The 15,324-nt window shown below is 52.0% G+C and overlaps 1 protein-coding gene across 8 annotated transcripts in view; it reads right to left on the bottom strand.

Annotated features, from left to right (window-relative positions):
- The window catches only part of FAM178B (family with sequence similarity 178 member B), an 87,640-nt gene that overhangs the window by 28,952 nt on the left and 43,364 nt on the right, over positions 1–15,324 (bottom strand). For 4 of the 8 annotated variants that reach the window (XM_047781514.1, XM_047781516.1, XM_047781518.1 and 1 more), the window contains 3 exons: positions 9,903–9,984; positions 9,440–9,616; positions 9,131–9,228 (listed from right to left, as the gene is read on the bottom strand). The exons of 1 other annotated variant lie outside the window; for it this stretch is intronic. In XM_047781514.1, coding sequence (XP_047637470.1) covers positions 9,131–9,228; positions 9,440–9,616; positions 9,903–9,984 — 357 coding nt within the window. Of the gene's footprint in view, positions 1–906; positions 994–1,357; positions 1,419–9,130; positions 9,229–9,439; positions 9,617–9,902; positions 9,985–15,324 lie in introns of those variants that run through there. 3 more of the 8 variants (XM_047781520.1, XM_047781523.1, XM_047781522.1) reach the window with 3 other exon arrangements.

Raw genomic sequence — 15,324 nt, 5'->3', positions numbered from 1 at the left:
AGGGATAAAGAGAGAATAATTTTTTAAAGCATGTTTTGCCCATGTGACGTCTGTATTTCATCTGGCCACCCTGGGAGGAACCAGCCATCCCCTTCCATTCTGGACTGAGAAGACTGGCCATCAGTGAACACAGGGCCCTCTCTGACTTCAGCTCTTTCCAAACAGTGCCCGGGAGTTCCCACCAATCTTGTGCGTCCTGGGGAGAAACAGCCCCAGCTGGACTGAGCCATGGAACGGAAAACAGGAGCCCCACATCCAGTGTCCCCCACCCCAGACCCCTGTGGGTGCCGACGGGGCCCCGCCCTCATCTCTCTCTGGGCTCTGGGCGTGGCACACACCACCAGCAGCCAGAACCTGCTCTCCAGCTGTTCTTCGGGAGCCCCAGCAGCAGCTGGGCCCAGAGCACAGTGGGAGGTAGACGGCCCCTCAAGCCGCTGCTCCAAAGCGAACTTGTAGCTCGAGTCAGAAGGCCAGCATCTGGGCTTCATTAACCCAAGCCTGGCCTTGGGGAGCTTCCTTAACCCGCCGCTGGAGGGGAGGGGCTGAGCCAGGGGTGGGGTGCTGGCAGGCCTGCAAAGCACAGCCGGGGTGGTTCCAGAAGGGAGGAGGCGGGCCGGGTGGGTCAGGGCAGGGCTGTTGTCCATAAAGAAAAACAGAAGAAAAGCACCAGAAAGAGCACTGAGGGGGTGAATGGATTAAAAAAACCCACATCTGAGGGTGGCGCGCCTCCCCCCCCTCGCAGTCCCGCGTGCCCATGGCCTTTCATCCCAACGGTCCGACTGGCCTCTTAAACACAGTCCCCTGCCCTCTCGGTTCCTGATGGGGCACAGGGAGAGAGGACAGGACCACTTTTTAATTTCACACTGAGAATTTGCCCAACAGAGGAAAAAAAAAGCAAAGACTCACCCCCAAACACCACCCAAACGGTGCAGGGGCAGGCAGAGGGGACCACCGCCCAGCTGAGGTTGGCCTTGGGCTCATCCTCCCCCAGAACTGCCCAACCCCACCCAGCCCGGCCTCCCTCCCCGGAACTCAAATCAGCAGGACAAAGGAGGATGTAAGAACCACTGGGGCCCTCCTAGCCACTGTCATATAAGGCAACAGGCTCCAACCCTCAGCTCACACAAGGCCAAGCCTCTGTCTCAGTCCTGCCCCCTCCACCCCCCACTGGCCGCTGTAAGACCAGGCACTGGATTAGCGCTCAGAGGATCTTAGGCGCTGGGATATTTGGAAATGACTTTTCCAAACCCAGAGCAGAGCTGGGGATGGAATGCAGGCACTTGGCTTCCCAGCCTCCACCCTGCCTCCAGCTCCTGCAAGGGGCAGCCTGCTCTCTTGGGACAGCAAAGGCACCTACCAGTTTGGGCCACTAGGCTGTCAAGACAAGCCCACGGGTCAACGCAGCCCCTTCAGAGGGGAACCAGGCTTTGCCAAGGCTGAACTACCCTAAAAGGCCAACAGGCATTTGGCCAAAGGCGTGGGCTGCCTTTTCCACGTCTCAAGGGCAGCTCAGGAAGCAGCTAGCAGTGGCCTGTTCCTCCGTGGAAATGCCTACCTCTCGGGGCGTCCACACTCTCCAGCCCCCTCCCTGGAGTCTTCCATCTGGCACTTGAGCATGCTCCCCTGGCTGGAAGAAGCAGGTCAGGGTAACCCCCTCTGGGACCTGCCAGCCATTCCTGCATGCACTAGGGGGCTTGAGCTCCGGGTCCACGCCCACACTGTGCAGACAGGAAGAGGTGAGATGGGGCCCCAGCCAGCCTGAGATCCATGCTGGGGAGTTCCATGGGGCACCACGAAGGGGCCAGCCACCACCACTCACTTCAACACGGATAAATCCCACAAGCAGTGCTGGCTAAGCCAAGGAAGCCAGATACAAGAGATTCTGGCCTGGCGTTGAGTGCAAAGGGCCTCACAACTGGGACACACATTCAAAACTCAACTAAACCCATCTATAGGATGGGAGCTGGGGGAGCAGTTTTCTTTGCAGAGGAGACACCTGGGCCTGTGGGGAGCAGGTGACATTCTGCCCCGTGACACAGTGACCCATATGGCTGGCAAGGTGCACAGCATCAACCTGTGATGTTTCCTTTCCTGCATGGATATTATAATTTGTGAAAAAGGTTGCCACCACCTAGTAAACAAAGTTCATAGGGATAATCACAACCCAATTCCCACTCTCCTATCTCCCTTCCTCTTTTTGGTATCATGATAAAACCCAGAGAGACCCTTAGGCTAAAAACACCTTACAGTCACCTGGTCTCATGTCCTAGTATCCTCATATCCATTAAATTAAGCCTTTGGGGTACTTAAAGGATGTCACCATACTTTCCACCCTTCCCCAGCTGCAAGAGCTACACCTTTTCTCTCTTTCAGAATCTCTTTGCCCTTTGGGGCTGGTTCTTCTGAAGGCTCTCAGGGATGTTGGTGTTCCCGTTGAGCGAGGTGCTCAGAGCTGAGGCCCATGCTTACTTTCAGGGCAGCCCTGAGACGCTACACAGTTGACAGGTGGAGCCCAGGTCTAGTTCACATGTCTTGCTGTCAAATCCCATTTCCCAGATCCTATTCTTAATTGTGCAGCTGGACCTTCCATTCCCACTCAGCCCATCATTATAGTCTGCAGAGATCTTTTGAGGGCTTCAATTTGCTGTCAGTTGCATTCATGTTATGTGTGACCACTTAATGGTCTCATCCAAGACACTGGGTCCACTCTGGCCAAGCTGTCAGAGCAGAGACAGAACTCTGGGTGGCTGCTGGGGCTGGCCCTCCAGGTGGACTCCGATAGCCGCAGCACCTTCTGATGACGAGCCATCTAATTCCACATCACCTGGCCCACATTTCTTTCAAGGTCCATGAGATTGACTATCATCTCCATCAGATGCCCTACGAAAGCTTAGACAGCTCCAGAGAACTATTCTGGTTAGCCTGTCAAAAACTAAATGAGGCTAGTCTGGTATGATTTATTCTTAGGAGTCTTAGAAAGCAGTGCTTCCTTTTCTCTGTATGTGCTCACAAACTGTCCTCTGGGGAGTTCTGTTGAGGACACAACAAGACTGCAGCCCTGGCCAGGAAAGCACCTTCTGCACCCTCCCTCCCTCGCCATCTCCCAGGCAGTCTCCAAGTCCCCACCCCCGCATGTCACCCAGGACAGACATGGGACATCCTTGCACAAGAGGGGACCTAAACGCATTCCTCAGCTAGATGCTGTCACACTCTCTCCCCTACTATCTTAGGCTGAAACCCCCTTTGATCAATATTCAAGTTCAGATGAGAAATTATGCTCCTCCACAAAGAGAGAAGCAAAATAAGAATTACTTGGCGGTGTTCTCTCTGCATCACTGTTCACAGTTCTGTGTCAACCCAGAACAGCACCTCTTGCTTGGAAGCACCTATACAGAGTCCCCTTCTATGGGCCTTAGCTTTCCCAATGATGCTGTCGCTGGTCCATGCTGCTTCTCCATCTGCCTTGCCTGTGTGCCTTTCTTCCCCTCTCCTGAATCCTTCCAAATCAGGAGGCGAGCATGAGCTCTGGGTACAGCCCCTGTAGCCTCTAGATACTTCCCGCTTTTTGCCTCACTGGAATCATTTCCAATCCATGTTCAAAGTGGTTTTGTTTTTTTGTTTGTTTGTTTTGTGGGTTTTTGTTGGTGGTGGCGGTGGTTTTTTTTTTTTTTTTTTTTGCTTTTTAGGGCCACACCTGCAGCATATGGAAGTTCCCAGGTTAGGGTTGAATTGGAGCTGTAACTGCTGGCCTATGCCACAGTCACAGCAATGCGGGATCCAAGCTGTGTCTACAACCTACCCCACAGCTCACAGCAATGCCAGATCCTTAACCCACTGAGTGAGGCCAGGGATCAAACCTGCATCTTCATGGATACTAGTCAGTATCCATGGATAACCTGCTGAGCCACAACGGGAACTCCCATGTTCAAAGTTTTATTGCAGCATCCCCTAGCCCATCTGAACCATCTTTCTTTTTGGAATATGCTACTAAAAAATCACCTCTTTCTATGCTTCTTGAAATCTGCCCACCAGTAACAACCACTCCATAAGCATGCTCCTTCTCCATGCCAGAGTCTGAAGACCCAAAGGGCAAAGTTCCCTAGGCCACAGCTCCCTTCCTCCCAGGCTAGCGGGCCAGCAAAGAGCACCACCAACCAGGGCTCTGTGTCAGGAGGTTTCCTGGAAGAGGAGATGCCTCTTCTGGGCCCAGTCTTGGCAGGGCATAGGGTGGGATGGTAGGAAACGTCAACCACACAGAGGAAGAGGAAAGGGCAGTGGTCATTCAGTGGAGGGAGAGGGGCCCCACTGCCTGCTGGGAGAGCAGAGGTTTCAGCAGCAGCAGGAAGTGTGCTGGGGCTGGGAACCCAGGGGCTGGCCAGCATCTCTGGGTGGCTCCTAGGAGGTCTGAAGGGGTGGGGGGCCAAGGGAGAAACAAAAGATGTGTAGACACATTACTCCACACAGTCATGCAGTTTTCAGGGAGGGGGCAGATCTAAAGAACACACAGAAAGGGAATTAATGGTGGAGGAAGGACCCTAGGAAAGGAAGCCCAGAGAGGCTGATGGGTGGGGAAGAAATGAATTGGTCCAGGGCCCTGACAGTCTTTTGTCCTGCCCTGTGGAGAGTTAGGATCCCCACCTAGGGTGGCAGAGTGGGACACAGAGAGAAACCAGGAGGGCTGAGGCGGGGGCGGGGGGGGGGGGGTGGCCTGGGGTGCCTGGCGTCACGTTCCCCTCTACGTACAGGGATATTATGTCAACTTTTGCAGGTGGTGGAAAAGGGTCCTGGTGGAGCGGCTCCCTTGAGACAGGGCTCCTGGGAACAGCACAGAGGCTTGCGAGGACACGCGCCAGAGCCCCTGGACCGAAGCTGGGCCCTGTTCTTCCCATCAACTCCCTGAGCTACCCCAGACGCACCTTCCTCCAAGAACCTCTTCTACCCGTTGGCCCCATTTCAGGTAGTGTCCTCCAGCTTGTACTTTCATGTCTCACAGTTAAGTTCAACATTGCTTTCCACATACAGTGCATCCCTTGAAGTTCTGGTCAAAAAGGTTGGTTGGCTGGGGGTAGGGGGTAGAGGGTGGCATACGTCACACAAATGTTGACAGGGCTCTCGCTTTGTGCTTAACCGGTCAGTAGACAAGAAAGTGGCAGCCCGTTGTGTAAGAGAACACTTTCCTGGGGTCAGTCTGGGTGCTGGGGTCAGTCTGGGCGCTGAGCCCAGTGGGGCATCTACCAACGAGGGCAGAGCAGAGCTGCCAGCATGGGGATGGGGGGGGTGGGGGGAGGCTAACTAAAGATCACAGTGGAAACAGTGCAGCTGGGAAAAAGAATTAGAAATCCTTTCCGATCCAGTCTGGCACAGCTGCCAAAACCCACGTGGAAGTGGAAAGAGGAGCGGCGAGGACAGGCCTAAAGCACAGATGAGAAATGGGGATAGGCCAGGTGGCAGAGGAGCAGGGAGGGCACTTTTTAAGAGGTATTCCTTGGTGCCCTTTGGATTCTATTCTATTTGACTGCTTTATCTATTCAGAAAAAAATTTCTAAATAAATGAATAAAGAACAACCCATCCAGATGATGACTCCTCTTTCCCAGCAAAGCCCTCAGCAGGAGGTTCTACCCCAGCTGACACTTCCATTATACTTGCTCCCAGCATTTAAGGAGACTTACCACGGGCCCTGGAGCTACAAAAAGACACTGATTCCTGAAATCCCAGTTTGGCTAACAGATGAACAATGTCACAAATTTAGGATATGACAAATCTTTGGGAAAGGATAGACTATTAAGACAGAAAACAGGAATTCCCTGTTCGTGGCACAGTGGAAACGAATCCGACTAGGGACCATGAAGTTGCAGGTTCGATCCCTGGCCTCGCTCAGTGGGTTAAGGATCTGGTGTTGCCATGAGCTGTGGTGTAGGTCGCCCAGGTGGCTTAGATCCTGCGTTGCTGTGGCTGTGGCGTAGGCCGGTGGCTACAGCTCCAATTAGACCCCTAGCCTGGGAACCTCCATATGCAGCGGGTGTGGCCCTAGGAAATACAAAAAAAAAAAGAAAAGAAAAAAGAAAGAAAACAATTAATTTGTGGTCACCTGCTCTTTGGGGGTAGAAAAAAAATCAAGTTAGATCTTTGTTTCATACCTACAAAAAAAGTAGATTCCAGATGGGATTAAGTGCCAATAGAAACAAAGTTATATAAGTACTAGAAGAAAACAGAACACAATATTTTTATATTCTTGGGGTGGGCAAGGTCTTCCTTTTCAAGATAGAAAGATTCAATTACAATCAACTCTGTACTATCTATGTAACTTTTCTGTAAATTTAAATCTATTCTGAAATGAAAAGTTTACTGGAGTTCCCTGGTAGCCTAGCAGTTAAGGATCTGGTGTTGCCACTACTGTGGCAGGGGCTTTATCTCTGGCCTGGGAACTTCCGCATGCCACAGGTGTGGCCGAAAAAATAAAAATAAAAAATAAAAAAGGACAACTTATAGCCTAGGGGAAGAAAATATGGTGTCTGAAACATAATTAGTAAGCAATCTGTAAACCAATATATAATTAAGAAGATAAATTACTTGACAGAAAAATGAGCAAGAACTATCAAGAGATAATTTACACCAAGAGAAACACAAAAGGTCAACAAACACAGGAAGAGACTCTCTATTTCACTGGCAACCAGGGAAATGAAAATTAGAACCACAGGATGAGATTTCTCACTTACTAGATTAACTAAAACTTAGAAACAAAACTGAGAATATACAGTGTTAATTAGAGTGTGGAGCAACAGGCATTTTCATGTCTATTATTAATGGGTACAGCTTCTTTTCTGGAGGCCAGATTAAAAAACAATTTTTTTTTTTTTTTTTTGGCTGAGCCCACTGCATGTGGAAGTTCCTGGGTCAGAAACGGGACCCAAGCTGCGGCAGCGACCCAACTTGCTACAGTGAAAATGTCAGATCCTTTAACCCACTGGGTCACAAGAGAACTCCCCAAATTTCAAATACACATACGTTAGAACTGCAATTTCAAAGAATTATCCTATAGGAATATTTGCATAGATGTACAAAGCTTATATATTGGACAACTATCCAGAACAGGGGACTGGTTTCCGCACACATCAGGAAATACTAAGCAGCTATGGAAAAGAATTAGGTTCATCTCAGAGGTCCTGCTATGGTGCAACAGGTTAAGGATCCAGTGTTGTCTCTGCAGCAGCTTGGGTCGCTGCTGAAGTGTGGGTTTGATCCCCAGCCCAGAGCAGTGTGTTAAGGATCTGGTACTGCTGCAGCTGTGGCTTGGATTTGATCCTAGGCCTGGGAACTTCCATATGCCATGGGTGGAGACAAAAAAAAAAAAAAAAAAAGGGGGCTCATCTCTCTCTCATACACACACAAACACACCTCAGAGCTACTGCAGGTCAGGTTCTAGATCACCACAATAAATCAAACACTATTATAAAGCAAGTCACATTAATGCTTTGATTTCTCAGTACAAATAAATGCTGTTTATGCTATACTGTGTATATATGAAACATGTATGTGTGTGTACATATATATATGTGTGTGTATACACATGCACACACACATACACATATATGACAGTGAGAAAAACAAATCCTAATCACGTGGCCTGGTTGGAGTAAGTGGGAAATTGGGGCTGGATCACACGGAGCCTTGGAGGCCAGGCTAAGACACTTGCAAGTGGCTGTGCAGGCAATGGGGAGCAAGGCCAGGCAGAGACAGGACAAGCACAGGTACCGCTGAGCAAAGAGCCTCTGGACAAGGAGGCAGGGACAGAGAGCCACTGCCACCATCCAGGTGAGAGATGGAGAAATCCAAGCAGGAGGGGGCGGGAAGGAGGTGGCTGATTTAAAGTGACCCGGACAAGGTCCCTGCTAAGGGGCAGACATGGAGAGGCAACTAGAAAAAAAGGATTTGGGGATGAACAGGGATAACGAGACGGGGATGGGAAAGCCCTTTGGGACTACAATTTCTAACTTGTGCAACACCTAAAGGTCTCAGAGCTTCTAGAAGCCCCGTTCTTTCAAATACAGAGCAAATCTTTCCTTTCAGAACTGTGGAAAAGCCTCTGCTCTTTCAACCAGATTCCTAGCAAAGAGACTTGAACTTCCCAACTTAGCCAGAAGTTGAGCTCAGGATGGCTCTGAGGATGTGTGTCTGAGTGGAACTCCAAGCCTTCTCCCAGGAGCTGCCTCCTGGGGAAGGGGAGTCGCAGGGGATGGCACCAGTGGCAGGTGACCCTGAGGGTGCCTGTGAAGGCTGTGGGTCTTCCTGAAGGGGGCCCAGGACTATTCTGGTTGGAAGGGTGGGAAGGGGTGTCATTCTAGGTGGGAGGAGCTGTGAATGGATGGCCAAAGGGGAGAGGAGGAGACACAGGGAATGGTCAGTGCTGGGAAGGGCAAAGAACTCCCTGAGGCTGTGGCAGGACAAGGAGGGGAGAGGGAGAGAGGAGAGGGGAGGAGAGACTGGGGCCTGTCTAGGGAATGGGTCTTATCTCTCCATGGGCTTGGGTCTGTTTGTTCACCTTGTTAGTTTGTTTGAAAGGAATTTACAAAGTGCCAACAATGTGCCAGGCACTGTTCTGGATGCAGGGTGACACGGCAGTGACCTCAAGAAGAGACCTGTTCCCCTGGAAGTGACAAGGAGGAGAGGCAACCATGAACGAGGAACAAATGGTAAGATAATTTCTGTCAGATTGATGCTGTGCAGAAAATAAAACAGAAAGATGCGCAGAGAGTTGGAGAGGGGGTGAGAGAGTGAGGGGACTGTGCAGCTGAGGTCTGAATGGGGAGAAGGAACCCTGCCTCCACCAGGGACAGAGGGAGCCGCAAAGGAGGGTGGGGATGCTGCAAGTCTGAGGCTAATTGTACAAGGCAATTGTTTTGCTAATAAGACTGTGTTAAGAAAATGAGGCTTTTTTCCATTTGTAATGAACTCATTAGTGAATTATATTTTTAGTCTTTTCTCCTGGGTTTTTGAGATGGGGCGGGAGAGGAAGGTTTGTTGGGACTGAGGAGAGGATTGTGGAAACAGCCCCCCACCCACCAGCTACACCCTGTCACAGGGACAGGGATGAGTCTCAGAGTGGGGAGGCCGAGGTGGAGCAGGACCCACCTACTCCGGGAGGTCACGTCAGGGAAGAGCTGCACGAGGGCCAGCAGGTTGTGGTGGTGATCGGACACCTGACTCAGGGCACAGCACAGCGGCCGGAGCTATGGGGAAGAGGGGATTAAGGTGAGCCGGGGGTGGGACACCTTCCACCCTGACGCCCTGAACCAGCCCACCCAGGGGAGAAGGCCAGGTAAGGAAGGAACCTCTGAGCAATGCTGTCCCTAGCTGGGGCGCTCTAGGGGCCACGAGACACTGTGAGGACCTTCCAGGTGAAGGTGAGTGCTTGGGCTTGGGCTGAGGGGTCCACGGTACCTTCCCAGGCCACTCCTGGATGTTCTCCAGGAGCAGGAGCAAGAGCTGCTGGAGGTCAGTCTTGGGCAGTAGGCGGAGTCCCACATCCAGGCCAGCTTGACATATCAGCTCAATCAGGCCCAAAAGGCTCCCGTCGGGGTAGGCCCCTGGTTGGGCCAGGGCACACAGCATCAGGAACTGGAAAGCACAGAGAGCTCAGGGGCAGGGGCCCCCAGGGCACTGTGAGCCCTCAGCCATGCGGGGAAGGAGCTGAGAAAAATATTGAGGGCTGGAGTCCAGCTCCCTGGGTCGTCGGCTTCACGCATAGGCGGGGAAGGAGTATGAGCTGCTACAGCCGGTGGCCTGGCAGCCAGCAGGTGCCTGCAATGGTGCTGAGCGCACCCTGAGTGCTCAGAGGTACTCCCTCCCTGAATTCAACGCTGAATAGGCCTGGACTGGGAGCAGAGGGCTGGGTGTGCCTCACCTTACAGATGTGGCTCAGACTGATGTCCAGGGCCGTCTCCCCGGGGGTGTCCTGCTGCTCACACTGGCTCAGGTTGGCCTTGCTAAGGTGGTACCGAAACAAAGGAAAGGAAGTAGGAGGAGGCAGGCATGAGGAGAGAACTGAGGCAGAGAGGGAGGCCCGAGCTTGCTCAGAACAGACCCAGGATGGTCTGTTCAGCCTGGGGACCCATTCAGCCTGGGGACCCTGAGGTCACCTCCTGTTGTGTAACAAATTACCCCCAAATAATCCCAAAGACGCTTAAAAACAACAAATGTGTATTATTCCATGTAGTTTTGAGGTCAAAAATCCAGAAGCAGAAGTTCTCATTGTGGCTCAGTGAGTTAAAAACCCAACTAATCTCGTGAGGACGCAGGGTTGCTCCCTGGCGTCACTCAGGGGTTAAGGACCTGGCATTGCCGCAAGCTGCAGCATAGGTTTCAGGCTTGGCTAGGATCGGGTGGTGGTGTGGTATAGGCCAGCGGCTGCAGCTCCAATTCGACCCTTCTGATTCGGAAGCCCAGCAACTTCCATATGCCACAGGTGCGGCCCTAAAATGAAGAAAAAAGAATCCAGGAGCAGCTTACTGGAGGCCGGGCAGGGGGTGCTTTGGCTCAGGGCCTTGGGAGGAGGGGCTGCTCCCAGTTTAGGTTAACTGAGCGGAAGGAGCTGCTTTAAGCTCACTCACTTGGTCACAGGCCTCAGACCCTGCCATGTGGTTCCTCACCTTGCCCCGGCCTCCCTAAATCAAGTGATCTGAGAAAGAGAAGATATCTGAGATAGAAACTGCAGGCTTTTATAACCTAACCTTGGAAGTGACATCACCTCTGCTGATTTTTACTGACCCCACGGGCCAGCCTGACTTGGGTGGGAGGGAGCTGCAGCTGGGGGTGAATGCCAGGAGGTGGGGACCACAGGGGCCTCGCTCCCTAATGCAGCTGCTCCAGAACATGGGGGACCCCAAAAATCATACTCCACTGCCCCCCCAAAAGTCTCCCTCACAAGCATCCTTTGTCCACACAGGTATGGTGAGACTACACATGCAGGGGCAAGCTCACAATGTTGCAGCTTACATCCGGTCAGCTTCCCAAGTCTGCAGGTGAAGTGAAAATCAGAGTGAAAGACATCCTTGAAAACCCCTCCAGACGTGCTCCACTACCATGCTGTCCACAACCAGGCCTGGCACAGCCAGGAAACAGCCTGGGTAAAGTTAGAGGCCAGGGTCATATATTTAAAACACCCCCTTGAAAGATCAGGGTCACACTCAGGGTGGCGAGAGCCTCACATAGAGATAGGCACTAGGTGATAGCAGAGCCACTTGGCCCTCTGCGCAGGCCCCTGGGCACACACTCCCTGGATGGCACACTGAGCAGGGGTGCCCTCAGCTGCATGACATGCTCTCTCTGGCCAAGTAGGTGTTGCTGTTGGTTTCAAATAAGTGAGATGACATTGTGACAAGACTCCTTTCACCATCTCTTCCACGCCTCCACTCTTACTAACTAGCTTGGAGTTCCTGACACCCGCAGACTCCAACAATGAAGATATGATGATGACACCACCACCCTGGCCACCGCTCCTGGGTGCTCCAGTGAAAAGGCTCTGCTCTTCTTTACTTCGTGGTGCTGTGGTGCTGCTTCTCCAAGAGGAAAAAAGGAAACCCATCTCTAGGTACCTTGGAAGTTGGTGTCAACAAACCAAAACTGTGGGGGACAAGACAGGACTGGGCTCGGCCATTCTTTCAGATTCTAGCATTTACCAGGGCCAGAGAACTAACAGGTGGGGCTAGCCCTCGTGCATCGGGTATGGGATGGCTCTGTGTCACTACAGGAGGGGAGTTCCGGTCTGTTCGCCAGCCCTAACCCTAAGTGGGGCAAGGAGGGCTGGGAATAGTCTCAGACTTCCTCCAGGGCGGGGGCAACCACAGTGCAGTGAGACTCTGCTGAGGAGGAGTGGGCTTTCAATTTGGTGCTACCAGTGGGAGGAGGAGTATAGAAAATGTGGGCTGGGGAGGAATGTGCAGCCCAGTAATGCCCTGCGCCACTTCTGCTGGGGACAGCAGGCCACGTCACCAGGGCCTCATCCTTGCTTCTCTGAGAAGCCACTGGACTGAAATGTCCACATCCACGACTGCTATTCTGGGACGCAGCATCAGCTGATCCCCAGGCCCCCAAAACAGAGAAAAGAATTATAATAGTAGGCTAATAAGCCCACTCCTCTCCCCAGGTGAGACTGGTGGTACCTGACCAAGAGTGTCTGTGTAGGTATGTGGCATCAGCCCCTGAGGATGCTGGCGCTCTCTCCTGCTTCCCATCTGGCACTCGTGCTCTGGTCCCTCCTCAGCTCCCCTTTTCCCCCAGAGGTCCTTCCGATTTCTCCCTCCCCAGCCTCATCACGGGGCAGAGGGCTACTCAACTGGCAGTAAGGCGATCAGCATGGTCCAGCAGCACAGGGCTGTGTCCTAAAAGGCAATCTTGGAGCATTCAATGACATGGTGATGCATTCCAAGGAAATTTGAGATTAGGAACAACTGGGGAAAGACCAGTCTTTCTCATCACGGCTAGAGACAGCCAAGCCGTGGGTCCACGTGCACACACATCTCAGGCCCTCATCTCCAGTCCTGGCTACCGTGAGGCTTGTGGGTGCCTCAGAGGAGCCCCAGGGTACCTATTTGGCCCGGAAAGTCTTAGGTGGCGACATCCCTGGAGATCAACAGGAAAATGCCTCATGTGGAACCAATTGGCACAGGGAGAACCTCTGAGGATGAGGATGGCACAGAGAAGGCAGCCTGCCCTGTAGATCCCCCTGTAGCCCATGCATCCATGAAGGATGCCAAACCCTTGGTGGAGGAGAGCCTGGAACCTTCTTGGTGTCTCCTAAGTACTCTAGAGGTTCCCGCAACACAGCAGCCAGGCAGCAGCAATCCAGGACAGCCACTAGAGCATCTTCACCACCCTTTGCCTCAAGGAGGTCGTGGGAGGGGTCTCCCGGACCTCTTTTTTTTTTTTGGTCTTTTTTAGGCCCAAACCGGTGGCATATGGAGGTTCCCAGGCTAGGGGTCAAATCTGAGTATAGCTGCTGGCTACAGCCACAGCTCAAGGCAACGCCAGATCCTTAACCCACACCTGTGACCTACACCACAGCTCATGGCAACGCCAGATCCTTAACCCACTGAGCAAGGCCAGGGATCAAACCTATGTCCTCATGGATGCTGGTCAGATTTGTTTCTGCTGAGCTATGGTCAGAACTCCTCTGGACCTGTTTGTTTGCTTCTCAACTGGAGGCTGTGTTCAGGCAGAATGCCCCCAGACTTAATGGCTGGGCAGGTGGTCCCAGCACACTCTTCCAGAGCTGGGATGGGGAAATGACCCCTGAAGCTGCTGGCCCAATCCTCTGGGTTGGTTGGAATCCTTTGTGGGAAATGATGCCAGCAGCCAGCCCAAGAAGGGAGCCCAAGGAAAGAGGCAGGGGTCTCAAAACAGGATGCCTCAGGTTGCAGCACTCTGGGCCTGGAGGGCTAACTGCGCCCGGTAAAGCTGGAAGTCTGCAGGCGGGGGCTGTGTCTCAAGTATTTGAGATGACATGTTTCCACAGTCACAGTCCTAATGCTCACCTGCCCCTGTGCGCACCCCCCCCCCACCCGCCCCAAGCTGGTGGATTTGTTTTGAAACATCAGGGGCAGGAAGCCTTCAAATCCTGGTGGAAGGCGGAAGTGAGGGAGGTGTGTGGGGGGCTCTCCACAGAGCAAACAGGGAGCTTACAAACTTCCAGGGCCACCTCTCAATTTCTAAGTGGGTGACTGGGTACTCTTTGTTATAAGTGGCTCTTCTGAATCTCACAGCCCCCCACCCCCCGACATGTCCCATATGTGCACTTATTTTCCCAAGTATAATTTTTTCCCCAACTCCTCCTAGGAGGTGGCCTGATTGAAGATCTGTGTTGGAGAAGAGGCTCAGAGGTTTACTACACCACTTATGAACTCCAAGGTGAGGGAGAGGGGCAGGAGCACAGCAGGCTGGCACACGTGTCGGGTATTTATAGCACAGTGAGTGTGGTTTGGTCTGGTTTGGTTTGGCAGACAATTACTAAACACAGTCGTGGAACAGGTTCTTAAGAAAGCTTCAGCCTTCCCCCAGAGGGACATCCGCCCACCACAGTGGGCCCCAGGGACTGTTGGCAGGATGGCGGGGGCTCCCACGGGACAGCTTGTCCAGGGTCTAAGCTCTCGGTCGTACTGCAAACCAACTTCTCAAAGAAACCTCAAGAAAGAACAAGCTTATGATACCGACATCTCGACAGCCAGATCTAGTCACCATCCACCCAGCAAGTCATCAATGTATTGTATTGTACTGGATCGGTTATTCCTAGAGGGAAGGGAGGAATTAGCATCCCTGCCCACCCCACCCCCCGGCCCAGTGCACAGAGAGGGCACCCACAAGACAAGATGGAGCCCTGTGGAAATTACATGTAAAATTGTGCTTCGCTGGCCATGAGCTGGTATTAGGTAAGGTGCCGGGAGGGGCTTGGAGACACACCAAAGAGATTGAGACATGTCTTGGAAGAGGAGGTACAGTGAGGACTCTGAGTCAGGATGGGGCAGGAACCAATGTCAGCCAAAGCAGCCAGACTCATCCAAGCCTGGTTCCTCCCACCCATCGAGGCTGCCAGCAGGGTGGTTGCTAGGCTGGTCATTCACAGTGTGATGCTCAGGTCCCTGTGTGCAATGGGCCTTTGATCCCCTTGGACTCTGTGCTGCACGGTTTGGGCTAGAGGCCGAGTTTGGTAACTTTGTTTTTTAAACTTAAAAAAAAAAAAAAAAACCACACAGGAGTTCCCAGTGTGGCACAGTGAGTTAGGAATCCGACTACAAAGGCTCAGATCGCTGTGGAGGTGCGGGTTCGATCCCCAGCCCAGCACTGCCACCACTGCACACGTCATAGCTGTGGCTCAGATTCAGTCTCTGGCTTGGGAACTTCCATGTGCTGTAGGTGCAGCCAAAAAAAAGTATAATTTTATTTAAATCATCAGAAGAAATCTTTCCTTTAACTTGAAAAATGCCCATGAATTCACACATTACAGTTAACCCTGACTAATACCCAACAGTCCACTTATACAAGGAGTTTTTCCAAGAGTAAGTACTATAGCACGACACGACTGGCAGTGAACCACAGGGCTGGAGGAACCTTGGATACCGAGGACCAACTATAAGTAAAACTCAAAGTTTCAACTGCATGGAGGCTCGGTGTTCCTAACCGAGGGCTGGTTTATATCAGCTTGCACCAGCTCACAAGAGACAACTGATACATTTTCAATAATTTTGTGAACCAGTTTGTTAAAATTTATATTATATAAACTTATCACTAAACATATTGTATTAAAAGAGTCAATATTTAAAAAAAAAAAAATG

Source organism: Phacochoerus africanus, chromosome 5, assembly GCF_016906955.1.
Source record: "Phacochoerus africanus isolate WHEZ1 chromosome 5, ROS_Pafr_v1, whole genome shotgun sequence".
NCBI lineage: Eukaryota > Metazoa > Chordata > Mammalia > Artiodactyla > Suidae > Phacochoerus > Phacochoerus africanus.
The sequence above is the reverse complement of the archived record's forward strand: the minus strand, read 5'-3'. Positions and strand labels throughout refer to the sequence as shown.